The 16,580-nt window shown below is 42.3% G+C and overlaps 1 protein-coding gene across 1 annotated transcript in view; it reads left to right on the top strand.

Moving 5' to 3' along the window:
• Nucleotides 1-201: 201 nt before the first annotated feature.
• Nucleotides 202-16,580, top strand: part of sez6l (seizure related 6 homolog (mouse)-like) — a 108,232-nt gene continuing 91,853 nt past the window's right edge. Inside the window, exon 1 of the mRNA XM_080869478.1 lies at nucleotides 202-379. Coding sequence (XP_080725604.1) covers nucleotides 283-379 — 97 coding nt within the window. The 5' untranslated portion in view covers nucleotides 202-282. The remainder of the gene's footprint in view (nucleotides 380-16,580) is intronic.

Below are 16,580 nucleotides of genomic sequence, written 5' to 3'. Positions count from 1 at the left end.
TTAAGGTCGGGCTGCGTGTGTGGAGGAGGTGGGCGGGTGAGAGGGAGAGAGAGAGGACTGAGGAGTCCGTGGAGAAGCGGCCGGGAGGGTGGAGAGGCAGATCTCAGGCAGAAAGCAGGAGGCGCTGCTTGCAGCCAGTCAGAAAGATGCTGCTCTGACATGCGGACCCCCAACGATCTTGACCGCGACACTACGCTTCTACGTGCCCGCCTGACCACAGATAAACCAGCTGACACTCTTTTCTTCTCTTGAGTCTCTCTTCTCTGCACTGGGTTTGTTGCCATGCCGCCGGCCGCCTGCTCGGTCGATTACCGACTCCGCTGCATGTTGCCCGCGGTGCTGTGGATCGGGCTGCTGTGGAGCAGCGTCTCAACAGCAGGTATGCGTTTGATTTCTCGTGCGAAACCAGAGTGATGTCTGATTCTGCGCGTTTCTGCGCTCTCTGTCCTTCTGCGTCTTGGTTCGCATCCAAGTGGAATGACAGAGGCGCCAGTTGAGTTTTTATGCACCGCAAAAACACCTCGTCTCCGGGCATCCCTCTGCTCCTCTCAGACACCTCCTCTCGCGCGACTCGCAGTAGGGCAGGGAGAGGAGCGAGTCTGAAGCAGCGTCTCGCTGTTTACTGCGCCAGCAGCTCCAACCACTTTGGCACAGCAGTACGGGCTGCACATGCAGCCTCAAATCCTCCGTGTGGACACGAGTCCATTCGTGTGCGTGGGAGCCACGATCAGGCACGAGTGGATGCAGAGACAAAGAAAAATATTGAAATCACCAGTCAGCCAGCTCCGCAGTTAATTGGGAGAGGGGATTCCTCGAGTCTGAGCATCAGCATGCAAATTAGAAAGCAGGCTGACACTAAGTGAGGAACAAAGTTGATGTCTCAAACACTATCTATCTATCTATCTATCTATCTATCTATCTATCTATCTATCTATCTATCTATCTATCTATCTATCTATCTATCTATCTATCTATCTATCTATCTATCGAAAAGTTAGCGTTCTAATCCCTGATATTTTTTGGGACCCTTCTTTCACTTAGAAATAAGTCTTCTGTGTAGGCCACTTCTTATTTTTCACCATAGTGGTGACCTTATGAAGAAAAAAAAATACTCAAAGAAAAGAAAATGGTGGTGAATGGATGGTTTGCCTTGGTTGAAACTAGCTGGCAGCTCATAGCTTTCCCATTTTGACCTTTTAACTACCATCATTTCAGACCATTGAAATGGTGGCACCATCGGTGAAAGCCCCATGTTTAGCTAAACCTCTTATCCTGGCCTAAAGATGTTGTTGTTCCTAAAACCAACAGCATGGAAAATGCTCATGCCATGTTTCCTGCTTCTAATTTAGGTGACATTCAGTGAAATCTTTATGGACGAAGGTTACAATAGGTGGGTTGCAAGGAAAAAGAAAATTCTTAAATGAATAGGAATTACCTGAATCATTCCACTCCTTCAGTGAAATGATCCAGAACATTTGTCCCTTTGGGAAAGGGTCACTGTAAATCAAATTGTTGTGAATGATCATCTTCAGATGAGACTGTTTTCTACAGTGATGACAATAACCTGATCTGTAGAGAAGGAGAGCTTACTGAACATTTAGAGGACAAAAAAGTGAGAAACCTGTGCTATTTGCTTTACAGTCATTTCATCTTTACTTGCTGAACACCTAAAGGAGATTTTGTGTTAAACAGCATTTGTTGCAGCCTCATCAATTGCAAAGGGCACTGAAGCTGTTGTGACAGCATGTGGTTGTCTAACGTGTTTGAACATGTTTATGTTGCATTTTCCTTTCATTTTTCTGTGTATGTGGTCATTCGGGTTAAAACGGTAGCTTTTAAATGTATTCAGATTCAGCATTTATCTCTCTTTATTGTGCCCTCTGTTGCAAGTGGTGGAGTCTGTTATTCCTGCACTGGGTTCAAATAAAATCAGAATGATAATCCTTTAACTGTCATTAAACATCAGACGTTCAACGAAATATAGAAGCAGCTACCTGGTAGCAGCATTTAGAATAAATAAATCTAAAAATACCAGCTATAAAACTGTGCAAATGTACAAGGTATATACAAATGTGCAAGGTTGGTCTCAAGTATTGCACTTGTCTTGTGTGGTAGTGATGTGTATGTTTATGTGTGAGTGTGTGTTACTGTATCTGTGCATATGTGTGTGTGTGTTGTATGTGTGAGAGGTACTGATGTGTGACTTTAAGTGGGGCGTGTGTTCATGGTCCTGGTTTGGATTAACCTGTAGAATCTCCTAAAGGCCTACAGGTCGAACAGGTGGGATGCAAGATGTAGGATGGGTGGAGTCTCTCAGCTCTGTTCAGGCAGTGGGATGTGTAGATGTCTGCAACAGAGGGGAGGGCGTAGCCGATGATCTTCTGTGCAGTATTGACTACTCTCTGGAGCGTCTTCCGCTCAGCCTGGGTGCAATGTGTGAACCACACTGTGATACACTATAGCGAGTGGTAGAAGGTCAGCAGCTTCTCACAGATGTTGTTCCTTCTGAGCACTCTCGGGTAGTGCGCTTTGGGGTCTTTAGGGACTAGTAAAGCGCTATATAAATACAGGCCATTTACCATTTACCATAGTGCAGATGCTGCTGTGACTTCCTGATGATGGTGGAGGTGTTTGCATTCCAGGAGAGGTCAGCTTATGTAGCGTGGAGGCAGGTCTACTCTGTGCCTCCTACAGTCCAGGATCATCTCCTTTGGCCTTGTGTTGTTTACAGCCAGATTGTTTACTGAACACCACACAGACATATTCAGCACCTCATATCCTGTACTGTGATGGGGTTTCAGAGCCCATCACAGTCTCTGCTATGCAGATGACACACAACTTTATCTATCATGAAGCCAAATAACACACAGCAATTGGTTTAACTGCATCCAGGTCTTTATAAAGACATGAAGAACTGAATGACATCTAATTTTCTGCTTCTAAATTCAGATCAAACTGACGTTATTGTACTTGGCCCTGGAAATTTTAGAAATATACTCTGCCATCCTGATTGTTACTCTAGATTCCTACTCTGGATGGCATTACCTTGGCCTCCAGTAATACTGTGAGGAACCTTGGAGTAATTCTGATCAGGATATGTCCTTCAATGCTCATATTAAACAAATATGACTGCTTTCTTCCATTTGTGCAACATCTCTAAAGTTAGAAATATCCTGTCTCAGAGTGACGCTGAAAAACTAGTTCATACCTTTATTACTTCCAGGCTGGACTATTGTAATTCATTATTATCAGGATGTCTTAAAAACTCCCTGAAAAGCCTTCAGTTAAACCAAAATGCTGCAGCAAGAGTCCTGACAGGGACTAGAAAGAGAGAGCATATTTCTCTAATCTTGGCTTCCCTTCATCGGCTTCCTGTTAAATGCAGAATTGAATCAAAATCCTGCTCCTCACATGCAAGGTCTTGACTAATCAGGGCCCATCTTATCTTAATGACCTTGTAGTACCATATCACTCCATTAGAGCACTTTGCTCTCGAACTGCGGGCTTACTTGTTGTTCCAAGAGTATTTAAAAGTAGAATTGGAGGGAGAGCCTTCAGTTTTCAGGTCCCTCTTCTATGGAACCAGCTTCCAGTTTGGATTCGGGAGACAGACATCATCTCTACTTTTAAGATTAGGCTTAAAACTTTCCTTTTTGCTAAAGCATGTAGTTAGGGCTGGATCACGTGACCCTGAATGCCCCCTTAGTTATGCTCCAATAGGTGTAGGCTGCTGAGGGATTCCCATCCTATGATGCACTCAGTATTTTTTCTTCAGTCTCCTTTCTCACTCACTGTGTGTTAATAGACCTCTCTGCACTGAATCATACTTGTTATTAATCCCTTGCTCTCTTTCACAACATGTCTTTTATCCTGCTTCCTTCTCTCACCCCAACCAGTCGCAGCAGATGGCTGCCCCTCCCTGAGCCTGGTTCTGCCAAAGATTTCTTCCTGTTAAAAGGGAGTTTTTTCCTTCCCACTGTCGCCAAATGGCTTGCTCATAGGGGGTCATATGATTGTTGGGTTTTTCTCTGTATGTACTATTGTAGGGTCTACCTTACAATATAAAGTCCCTTGAGGCGACTGTTGTTGACATTTGGCGCTGTATACATAAAATCGAATTGATTTGAATCCCTGTATGCAGATTAGGGTTAGGGTAGTGTAGAACAGTGAGCTCAAAACACACACTTGTGGGGAGCCAGTTTTGAGTGTTCAAGTAAAGGAGAGGTGAGGAACGAGTTTGACAGTCTGTGGGCAGTTGGTGAGGAAGTTGAGGATCAAGGAGTAAGTGAGAGCCGGGACAGGTCAGACAGTTTCCTCACCAGGATGTTGGGGATGATTGTGTTAAAGGTTGAGCTGTAGCTATTTTGTCCTCACTTGACCTATTTGCTGTATAGGCAAACTGGTGGGGGTCTCCATAGGGAAGGTTATTCATGGTGGAATGGCTTTGAATGAAATGTACCAGGTGCTTAGTGATGACAGGTGTGAGTGGAATTGAGTTCAAGTCGTTCAGGCTTAATAGCGGTGTTGATAGCTGACCAGACAGTAGAAGCTTCAGCTTTGCTAATTTGTGTCTCCCATATGGAGCGTTTGACTGTCGCTGCTTTTGGAGTATTTCAATGATCTGAAAATCATATCACTGGCTGTGTGGTAGAGACCACCCAAGAGCTTTGTGCTTCAGCTTAAATGAGCGAAACGTTGCTATTTTATTAGTCTTAGTCTTGAGTTAGCTTATACATGTGTTTGGAGGTAGCTTGCCAACCTTTATTATTTGAACCGTTCAGTGTTCCACCCTGTGCTCTAAATAGATCACTTCTTTAGAGTCTAGATTGGGTCAGCCCTAGGGGTGGGCGATATAAACGATATACGATAGAAACTATATAAAATTGGCCAACGATAGAGATTTTGACTATACCGCTCCATCGCGATAGCGCATGTTGATGATGTCATCAAGCTGCGCCTGTTTTGGTCGAAAGCATCGCATTGGCTACAACAATTATCATCTGCAAATTATGCTGAGAGTCATAGCAAAGAGATGAAGCACTTTTGAAATATGGGGAAAGCCAAAAACTGCGGTTCCTCCACTTCCGTAACATTGATTCATTAATGTTGAATTCTCTCACAGCTGCTCTATGTTGCAGTATATTAATAACTAACCTTGTATTGTGGACGAATGATCTCAGTTGTTCTCCTGACTGAAGTTTGGCCCGTGTATAGCATCCTGCTATGCGATTGCATTTGTCCCTGACCACCAGAAACCCTCACGTTAACTTTTATTGAGTGGGAAAAAAAGTTGTTGTTCATCCTCCAGCTTCACTGTGCTAATGTTATGCTAACATAGCTGTGTAGCTAGCAATCACGTAATACAACATTATATACCAGGTAGTCCAACTTCAGTGACCCTGCAAATGCCACTGCTGTTTAGTTTTCTGTCTTCATTATTTTGGAAGTGGTAGCAGAGCTGTACGTTTTAATTAGTTTCAAAAATCTCTCAGTCAGAACATGGTATGTGATGTTTAGGTGGAAACTAGCGAGCTAACTTCCTGTTAACTTCTAACTCCGTTAAATTTAATAACTTCTGTTTTCATGGATGCCTGGATGTTAAACTTAATTGTTACACCTGGTAAAGCAGCAACGCTGATGATTTTATTAAATATTAAAGAATTTAGACCGTCTTTAACTCTCAGTGTTCGTTTGACTTTGGGGATGGAGTTTTGGACCCAGATTACTCTGCGAAGCTCCTCACTACGGCAGCCGTAATGCTCTGACAATCCATCAAGCAGTGCAGCTTACCAAAGTTGTACTAAAACATTTTTTAACAGATTTCTGCACGCCAAAATCGGTTCGAGGTCAGTAAGGACAACCAAAATTCATACATAAGGCACACTCTCGATTTTTGAGAAAATTAAAGGATTTTAAGTGTGCCTTATAGTGTGGAAAATACGTTATACAGAAGAAAAGAATATATCGCAATATATATCGTTACCGCACATGCTTTAAATTATATCGTGATATGAATTTTAGGCCATATCGCCCAGCCCTAGTCAGCCCCTAAGCTAATGTCGAATTCTCACACAAATAGCAACACCCATCTTTTATATACCGTCTGTGGTGCAGTTCTTGAATTCACAAACATTAACATTAGAGTCTTTCTTCTTGCATGCAGAGGAGGATAGAAGCAATGTTGCTTTTAGCCCTAAACTCAGCAACCATCCATTGGAGTTGTAGAGACTGGATCCCTTATAAAAACCTGCAGGCAGATGGTTTTGACTTCTTCAGTGATTTCTCAGCACGCTTCAATCATCTTGCTAATCCTTGTCTGTCTTTTCTTCCCCTGTATTCTTGTACATTTGTTCAATTTGTGAGCGTGCCCCACCACCCCGACACACACACACACACACACACACACACACACACACACACACACACACACACACACACACACACACACACACACACACACACACGTATCATGCACTGCATCATTGGTTTTTCTCACTGTTGGTGTATGTGTTTAATGAGCTTCCCCAGCAGAGATGTAGTGTTACAGAGCCGGCTCGTGATTGTGCGGTTATGTGTTAGTGTACGTACTAGTGTTTTTTAATGCGGATTGTGCCTGCAAATGAAGATAGACTGGATCATTGCGTGGTCTCATTTCTCAGGGTAAGAGTGATAATCTGCTAGAAAGAAAGCTTGACAACTGAGTAGAGATTCCAGAGCTCCAGCTGGGAAGCAAAACCAATTGCAGCTTGAATCCAGAGTGCAAAACAGAGATTTTTATTGACCCACACTGACAGTGTTTTTCTTGTAAAAATATCAATGAGGCATACCCGCTTCATTTAAAAAATATAGATCTTCTCTCCTCAAAAGAGCATCCATCTTGTAAGCCGCTTTTCTCCTCTACTCTCATCACAGCGCCTCTCCAACTTCCTTTCCCCAGTCTTCGTTCACTTGGCTTCTTTCTCTTCTTTTTTCTTTTCCCATTACTTGAGTGAAGAAGAAAAAAATGGAACCAGGAGGCAGACAGAGGAAATTGTTTCTTCTGGTTGAATACACCCAGGCTTATTATGCAACAAGATCCTCAGGCACCAAACTTTAGAAAATATTGTGCCAAGTTAGCATCACAAAAAGAAACCAAATGAGAGGAAGTAAGGCTAAAGAGTAATGAACCAAGTTGAGAAATAAGAGCAGCAGAGAATATTAACTAGTAGAAAAGTAATATCTCGATTTCTGTATATGTCCACACCACATGTATACTTACAGACATTAAAATGGTTATTTTACACACTTACACACACCTGCGTAACCTAACATCACATTGATCCTATAAGCTGTACTTTAATTACAAATTTTTATACCACTAAACATGAGTGAAATTAGTTGGTGGGACAGAGGAGGGACAGGGACAGGGTGAGATAGAAGCAGGAGATCCACTGTGGTGACTCCTAAATGCGGCAGCTGAAAAAAGAAGAAAAGATCTCACATCAGTTTAGACCAAAAAACTGAAAACATTAATGTTATAAAACTGATTAGATTAGAATTAGGTTAGAATTCAGGATTTTGAGTAGTTTGGTTATGGTATGAGTGAAACAAAAATATTTTTCAATATTTTTTCATCTAAATACCTGAAAAAACCTGGACTAAAGAGTAAAATAATCAGCAGCTGGATTCAGAGTGGAGCAAATGCTATCAAACACTCTGAAGTGTAAAAACTGAAAAGGAGAACGTGCCAGTAAGGGGGATAATGACTTTGGAAACCTTTCATGTATAATATGAGGATTTTCAAGAGAAATGTTTTTTTTCTTTTTATCTTTAATCAAAAAATATAATAAAAGCTGTTTTTGAGACTCTGTTATCAAAGTGGCATGAAATTAAGATCATGTAACAATAATGTAACATAATATGTAACATAACAGTAATGTAATTCAGATTTGGTGACAGTGTTACGCCAGTAAAGCTTTTGTGATGATACCTGTGGAACATCACTGTTTATATTGTTGCAGTGTGAAACACTTTCATAGTTGCAGAGTTTGATGTTGGCTGTAAATATTGAGCTTTACTAATTTTAGCAGAGCTCATTTCAAGCGTTTTTGTGCTGTATTTGATTCAGAGAAGAATTACAGCATTAGTGGTGGGAAAAGCAGCTTTACAGAAAATGTTCACACTCTCAGTTTGTTTGTGTGTGTTTTTGTGTTTGTATACTTAAAAGATAGACTGTGTAGTTTATCTATAAATCTTGCAATCTTAACTTTATGTTGCAAAGAGAAACTACCAAGTCAATCATAATCAATAACAAGAAGTTATCAGGCTGTGGACTTGTCAAATTATAAGACATTGTAGAGCCTTTAGCACCACGTATTAATAGATTTAAATATATTATTTAAATATATTATTCAAAACTGTATTTTTGATTCAAAACTTGTGCACCCAATTCTTGTTTTTAAAGTCAATAAAACTGTATGCTGTACAATGTAATTTAATAATTAAAAGCCCCAAATTACCATGGCATTTTATGTATAGTTTACTTTGTGTAATATGCATTACTCAACTGTTAAAGCAGTCTTTTTCAAGGGTGCAATTTTGTCTGTCGCCAGTCTGTCGAAGGGCTAACACATGGAGACAGAAAACCATTCACGCTTACACTCACACCTATGGGCAATTTGGATTAATCAATTAACCTATCCCCACAAACTGCATGTCTTTGGACGGTGGGAGGAAGCCGGAGTACCCGGAGGGAACCCACGCAAACACAGGGAGAAAATGCAAACTCCACACAGAAAGACACCAGCCTGATGGTGGAATTGAACCTTTTTAAGCCTTCTTGCTGTGCGGCAACAGTGCTAACCACCGTGCCGCAATTTTGCAATCAGTGTTTTCATAAAAGCCTTTTTTTCATGCATTTACTACTACTGGTAACAACACACACGAGGTTTAAGGCCTGGACAAGTTTAAAAGTTTTTGTCCTCCACAGTGGAAATTGCTGAAAATAAAAGTGGGTATCACTTTAGTCAGCTCCCAATTTTATAAATTCTGCACTCAGCTTTGTAGTCTCCAAAATAATTGAAATGCAGCCAGATGCTGCTCATTTCATATTTTCTCTTGTTTTTTTTACTTTTCCCTGACATCCTTGCATTTAAATCCATCTCCGGTCTCTGTGTGTACCTGGCGTGTACCACTACACTTGCTGTCTTTGAAACTTCTGTCCCCCTTCCTTTTTTCGCATAATGCTATGATCCTAGTCAGTCTTTGCATGTGTGTGCCCATCATAAAAAAGTCGCCATACACACAGCAGGTAAGAAAAAGGAGGTTCTTTTAAGACAGAGACAGGCAGGAAACAACTGCAGAACAGGCAGAGCACAGGTGGGCTTAAGGGGTTTGGCCTTTCATTTCTAGAAGAGCTCCTCAGAATATGAGTCTCTGATTCCCATGATTATACAGATCATTGTGCTGATGCTGTGTTTTCTTATGAACTACATAGCTGCAGAGGTCTGTGGTTGTCCACCCTTTTTGGGACAAAGCCAAAAAAGGTTAAGTTCTTTTAAAGTACAGTGGTCACTCGTTTATCGCGGGAGTTTCATTCTAAATAACCCACGATAGATGAAATCCGCGAAGTAGCCAGCTTTATTTTTTACAATTATTGTAGATGTTTTAAGTCTGTAAAAACCCCTCACTACATACTTTATACACATTTCTCAGACAGGCATAAACATTTTCACAATTCCCTCTCTTGTTTAAACACCCTCAAAGTTCAAACCTTTGTAGAAAAACAAGTCCAGTATTATAGAATGAAACCAAAGATCAAACCCTGTTTTCAGGTCCAGAACATGGTCACAGAGCAGCTGTGAGAGAATTCAACATTAATGAATCAATGGTACGGAAGTAGAGGAAGCAAGAAGAATGAGTTGAGTAAAGTTCGCTTAATGTGCCTAATAATTCAAAAAATACGGTAACTTCTACCTTCCTTTAGCATGTGCAGAAGTCCAACTTTTTGTGCAATGGTTAGCACCTTCCCCTGCCTCTGGGTGCTACCGCAGGAGCCTCTGACGATGCAAAACATTTCATCAACATTGTTGTGCTTGTTGGGGAGAAAACTTACAAACATACAGTAAAGCACTTTAGAGTCACACTGCCAGCGATCGAAGATTTATGTAAATTTTTCAAGCTGAACGTGTTCTGTTCTGTAAAAAAAGAAAAAAAACATGCAAAATTGCACAAAAAAGAAAATCAGCGAAACAGCGAGGCTGCGAAAGGTGAACCGCGTTATAGCAAGGGACCACTGTACAAATAAAATAGGTTAACACATTGATATTAGTATTAACTAACCAATCATTTTATAATAGTTTCATTTTATGGGAATTAACAATACATATCCTGTGGCAACCCCTGTAGAGAAAATGTTGTATTTTAAGTATTATCTTTTCAGTTGGGAGTGTATCTATATCCCTGTTGGTGTTTGCTGCATCTGGAGTATAAATCCCTCACTAACTGTCTTTTCAGTGAGTCCATTTGCTCATTAGTCCCAAAGTCTCTAAAATATAGTCTGGGCTTCTGCGCAAACTTACAACATCTTATAACAACATCTTAGTGAATTATTAAGATTTGGGGGGACGTTATGTACCTCCTGTGCTGCCCTTCTGCTTCTAACCCAGGCAGTGTTCACATGTAAGGAAGATGCCCAAAGAAGTACCAGGTCTTAGCTGCAGTCATCTCTTCAGCTTGGCACATCTTCTAAGATCTTTATGACACAACTTTTATGAAGGGGTCTGAAAGTGTGTGTGTTTGCTGTTCAGTGTGATTTATTCTGTCTCAGCATCCATGATTATCCTCTCTAGGATGGCTTCAGGATTGCACAGATGCTGCTGACACATCCCTACAATAGAAGCAATTAAGCGAAGCTTAACTTTGTGTGCATCTGTTGTAATCCATGCTGTGTTTGCAGTTGAACTAAACTGTTTTGGGTTGGTTCTGCTTGAGGCTTCTTCTTTTTAGAGCTTTCCTCTTTAAAACTGTTATGGGGTGGAAGTAGTTTTAATGTTGTATTCTGTGTGTTTTAATGGTTTGGTTTTAAGTTGTGGTTTTACGCATGTCTGTGTACAGTTTGCATGCTTTTATTTTGAAGTTTTTAATCTTAATCAAAGAAAATATCCACACCTGCTCACTCTGCATGAAAGATGGGAAATTAGGGCAGACAGGGAGCATTCACAGTACAAAAGTGGCACATGCATGAAGGCAGCAGCACTTCAGCTTGAGCAGCAGCAGGATGAATAGGCAGAATGATGCCAAGAAGATTGGCCTTGAAACTGTTTGTGGAACTGTGGTTGAATATGATGGAGGAGTTGGACCCAGTAGGAAGGCCTTTCCAAGCAAGACATAACCGGTGAAAAGAGTGATTTCTGTGATGGTTGGTGCTAGAGCATCTATTTCAAGACTGTTGCACCTGTACATATATGTATAGGATGGACTTCTAGCTTGGTTTTGTCTTAGTTTTTTTTAATGCCCTTGGTTTGTTTTATTGTAAATAAATTGTTAACTGCTACACTTGAGTTTTTTCTCCTTGGCTATCACTTCCTTTTATTTTTTTCGCTGCTCTCTACCCGATGGAAAAGGACCCCCCTCTTCCTTCTCTCCCTCTCCCTTCTCCTTTTCCCTCTTCTTTACAAAAATGTGTATTAAACTATTTATGAATGGTTGAAAGGCACACAAATGTAAACATAATGAAGTTGTAGATTAGCATTTTTTAAGGAAATGTAACTGTGGTCAGGTTATTTCAGTTTGATAGTTTCCTCTCAAAGGTCAGTACTCTCAAGATGGCCAGTGTCACTTGTTCAAATGGGCACTTAAAAGTTCATAAACGTTGAATACTTTGTGGAAACACTAATCATAGCAATAGAATTAACTGAAGTTCTGTCACAGTTATAAAAAGTAATATTTTTAAGCCTTTAATGTAGAGTCAGTTGCTGTTTGATACTTTAAGATCTAGGATAAGGCATAACTCTCGTTTATGCGTTCCTGCATTTTAATGTTGTTACTGTACCTTACACCGTGTTCTGCATTTCCCCTGTTTTCATTCATCATTAGCTGCAGAGCACTAAGAGGATAGCATGATTCATTGTTGCTTAACTCAACCCAAGCACAGAGAATACACTACGCACGCAGGCAGGCAGGCAGAAAAAGCTCAGAATTTCTTTTTTCTTTCTGGTCAAATACAAATTGCTGTGTCCATTACTTGAATCAACAAGTTCTCCAATAAAGCACATCCACATTGGAAGGATGGTGTTGTCATAAATACATTTCCATTCAGGAGATTGGAGCGGGAATCTGACACCTTTCCTAGTTAAGTGCGCATGCGCCAACCAGCGTGCAGCCTGTTACAGTCGCTCCTGCTTTTCTCTTAGTTTAGCTCTTTTTTCTTACGTATTCTTTTTTTTTTCTGACTTGTATTTTCCTCCGTTTTCTATCTCTTACTCAATCATGTGGATTGAGAGAGTTTTTGTTCTTCTGGTGGCCGTGGAACTGTTACTTTTATCATGGAACGGGACCGCGGCACATCTCCTACACGCACGGACTGTTTACTCCAGAGATCAGCTGATCGCCCTGATGCCGGCCGGCTCGCTGGCCAGGCCCGCAGAAGTGCCCGCAGAAGTACCAGCTGAAATTTGGAGGAAAACACATCGGGGATGCAGAGGTCAAGGACAGAAGAGAAGAAAAAAGGTGACGGTGAGACAGCGGAGGCTCGAAGCGAGGAGGAGGTTTAAACCGTGTCTGCCGTCTATCGTGATGGGAAATGTGCGATCGTTGGCAAGTAAAATCGACGAGCTCTCAGCACTGGTACGGAGTCAGAGGGAATACCGAGAGTGTAGCCTGATGTGTTTCACCGAATCATGGCTGCACCAGGTCATTCCCGATGAGAATGCTTCCGTGGAAGGCTTCCACACTGTTCGGGCGGACAGGGACAGCATCGCTAGCGGTAAGCGTAAAGGAGGTGGGCTTGCTGTTTTAGTTAACAACCGGTGGTGTAACCCTGCCAACATAACAATCAAAGAAAGGATTTGTTGCCCGGACACTGAACTGTGTGCTGTTGGACTCAGGCCGTATTATTTACCCAGGGAATTCTCTCACGTCATCTTGGTGGCTGTTTATGTTCCCCCCTCTGCTAACCCCACAGCTGCATGTGACACTATCCACTCTGCCATAGCTCGGCTACAGACTCAGCACCCGAGTGCCTTTATTGTGATCTCGGGTGACTTCAACCATGTATCACTGGACAATACACTACCAACATTCAAACAATATGTGGACTGTCCCACCAGGGGAGAGAAAACTTTAGACTTACTGTATGCTAACGTCAAGGATGCATACAGCTCCTCCTCCCTCCCCCCACTTGGTAGGTCAGATCATAACCTGATTCACCTCACCCCCCGCTATGTGCCAATTGTGAGGAGGGAACCTGTGACCACCAGGACTGTTAGGAGGTGGTCAGAGGAGGCAATAGCGGAACTACAGGGCTGTTTCGAGGTGACCGACTGGGAAACACTCTGTGAGCCTCACGCCGAGGACATCAATGGGCTTACTGAGTGTATCACAGACTACATAACTTTCTGCACCGACTCCATTGTTCCAGCTCAGACTGTTCATTGTTACCCAAATAACAAGCCGTGGGTGACTAAGGACATCAAAGCCCTCCTCAACAACAAGAAGAGGGCTTTCAGAGGGGGCAACAAAGAGGAGGTGAGGAAGATCCAGGTGTTACTAAAGGACAAGATCAGAGAGGCTAAGGACAATTACAGGAGGAAGCTGGAGTGGAAACTCCAGCAGAACAGCATGAGAGAGGTGTGGAGGGGCATGAAGACCATCACTGGATTCAGGCCAACCAACAGCAGGGGAGCTGAGGGAGGTGAGAATAGAGCCGACGAGTTGAATCTGTTTTTCAATAGATTCGACACCACAGTGTCTGCTCCCACCCCCACAACCTCACCTGCAGTCAGCCTGGAATCCAGAGCCACACCACTGTGCCAGCCTCTCTCTTCACATGTTGCCTCCTGTGAGATTCCTGACACCCCTCCCCCACCCATCACCTTCACTCAATACCAGGTTGAGATGCAAATGAGGAGACTTCACTCAGGCAAGTCTGCTGGACCAGACGGAGTGAGTCCCCTTGTCCTCAAGACCTGTGCCCCCCAGCTGTGTGGAGTCTTTCATAAACTGTTTATGCTGAGTCTGAGTCTGCAGAGGGTCCCGGTGATGTGGAAGACATCATGCCTCGTCCCTGTACCAAAGACGCCTCGTCCCAGTGGCCCCCAGGATTACAGGCCCGTGGCACTGACCTCCCACATCATGAAGACCCTGGAAAGGCTCATCCTGGACCAGCTGCGACCCATAGTAAGACCACATCTGGATCCCCTTCAGTTCGCTTATCAGCCTCGTCTCGGAACAGAGGACGCCATCATCTACCTGCTCAATCGTGTCTACACCCATCTGGACCAGCCGGCGAGCACTGTGAGGGTCATGTTTTTTGACTTTTCCAGTGCTTTCAACACCATCAGGCCGACCCTCCTGGGTGATAAGTTAGCAGCGATGCAGGTGGATGCTTCTCTGGTGTCCTGGATTGTTGATTACCTGACAGGAAGACCACAATATGTACGTCTCCCACAGTGTGTGTCTGACAAGGTGATTAGCAACACAGGGGCACCACAGGGGACTGTCCTCTCCCCCTTCCTCTTCACCCTCTACACCACAGACTTCAGCCACTGCACAGAGACCTGCCATCTTCAGAAGTTTTCTGATGACTCTGCGGTGGTTGGATGCATCAGCAGGGATGATGAGACAGAGTACCGGGCTGTGGTCGACTCCTTTGTCACGTGGTGTGAGCAGAATCATCTGCAGCTCAACGTGGCAAAGACCAAGGAACTGATCGTGGACTTCAGGAAGACCAGGAAACACTTGACCCCTGTTTCAATCCAGGGGGTCAGTGTTGACATTGTGGAGGACTATAAATACCTTGGAGTACACATTGACAATAAACTGGACTGGGCTAAAAACACCACAGCACTTTACAGGAAGGGCCAGAGTCGTCTCTATTTTTTGAGGCGACTGAGGTCCTTCAACATCTGCCAGAAAATGCTGAGGATTTTCTATGAGTCTGTGGTGGCCAGTGCGATCCTCTATGCTGTTGCATGCTGGGGGAGCAGGCTGAGGGTCGCAGATGCCAACAGACTTAATAAACTGATCCGTAAGGCCAGCAATGTTGTGGGGATGGAGCTGGACTCCCTCAAGGTGGTGTCGGAGAGGCGGATGCTGTCCAAGATAAAGACAATGTTGGATAACACCTCCCACCCACTCCATGACATGTTGGTCAGTCACAGGAGCTCGTTCAGTGAGAGACTGAGATTACCGAAAAGCACCACTGAACGACACAGGAAATCATTCCTGCCTGTGGCCATCTCCCTGTACAACGCATCCACTTAACACACTGTTTGCTGCTACAGCTACACATGTTTCTTTTCCAAATATTTATTTATAAGTGACTTATGTATGTATGTATGTATATATATGTATATATTGTACTATTCTTAGTTAGCGTATTGTCTGTCTTGTCTTAATGTTGGTTTAAAATGGAGCACTGTAACAAAAAATAATTTCCCCCAGGGATCAATAAAGTATTCTGATTCTGATTCTGATTCTGATTCTGATTCACATGAACCTGCAGTTAAAAGTGCTTCAGATGACAAAACAAAAAGTGTTAGTGTTAAGTAATGCTGTGAGAAAGGCACATTTAAGATTGTGGGCTCTGGATGCAAAAATGAATTACTGGCAAGAAGTAAGAACAGAATCAACAGCTTAAGGCTGCCAGGAACAAGAGCAAAAACTAAACTGAGGAAATTTGCCCAAGAGAGAAAACAACCCTGGAAAGTTAGGCTGGGGAAAACCAGAGGCCTACACTACAAAGCAGGATTTTGTATTAACCAGGTAAACAGGTAACTGTTTTTTGAACTACAAAGTTGGATCACATCTTACCAGGGTACATCACCACCACAATCCATGCGGTGAACCTAAAAATACACAAAAAACAATAAGTTATCATCCAATTTGTTTCTCATCTCTTGGTTACCTTGTTAGGCTTCCTTACACATGCAAATGTTGGTTTTAATACTTTTTGGTTAGTCGATTTCAACAAAAAAATAAAAAATAAATAAAAATAGTAAAATTAACCTCAAGAGAATCATGTTAATAAATAAAAGGTTTTTGTGTTACCTGACTATTATTGAGGGGTATGGGACACATCTCTTAAATAAATCTGTTTTATTGATTTTTTCATTTTAATATTAATAACTAAAATGACATCTATGGTGTTACAGGTCAATTTCGACAGATAGATATTTACATCAAGAAAAGACAAAAAAAGTTTTTTTTTCAGCAGTAGACCTTTAATATATAGGACATATAGGGTACACTGACCATAGAAGCAGTGGAAGACTGAATGGCTATAACATAAAAAGAAAGGCAAGTGGTGCAAACCTGTCTCCTAAAACTCAAAAAAAGAAACCACGAAAGGAAGTAAGCCTGCTTCCCAAAAATGTCATGCT

Source organism: Rhamphochromis sp. 'chilingali' (genome assembly GCF_963969265.1).
Source record: "Rhamphochromis sp. 'chilingali' genome assembly, chromosome: 2".
Taxonomy (NCBI): Eukaryota; Metazoa; Chordata; class Actinopteri; order Cichliformes; family Cichlidae; genus Rhamphochromis; species Rhamphochromis sp. 'chilingali'.
The sequence above is the reverse complement of the archived record's forward strand: the minus strand, read 5'-3'. Positions and strand labels throughout refer to the sequence as shown.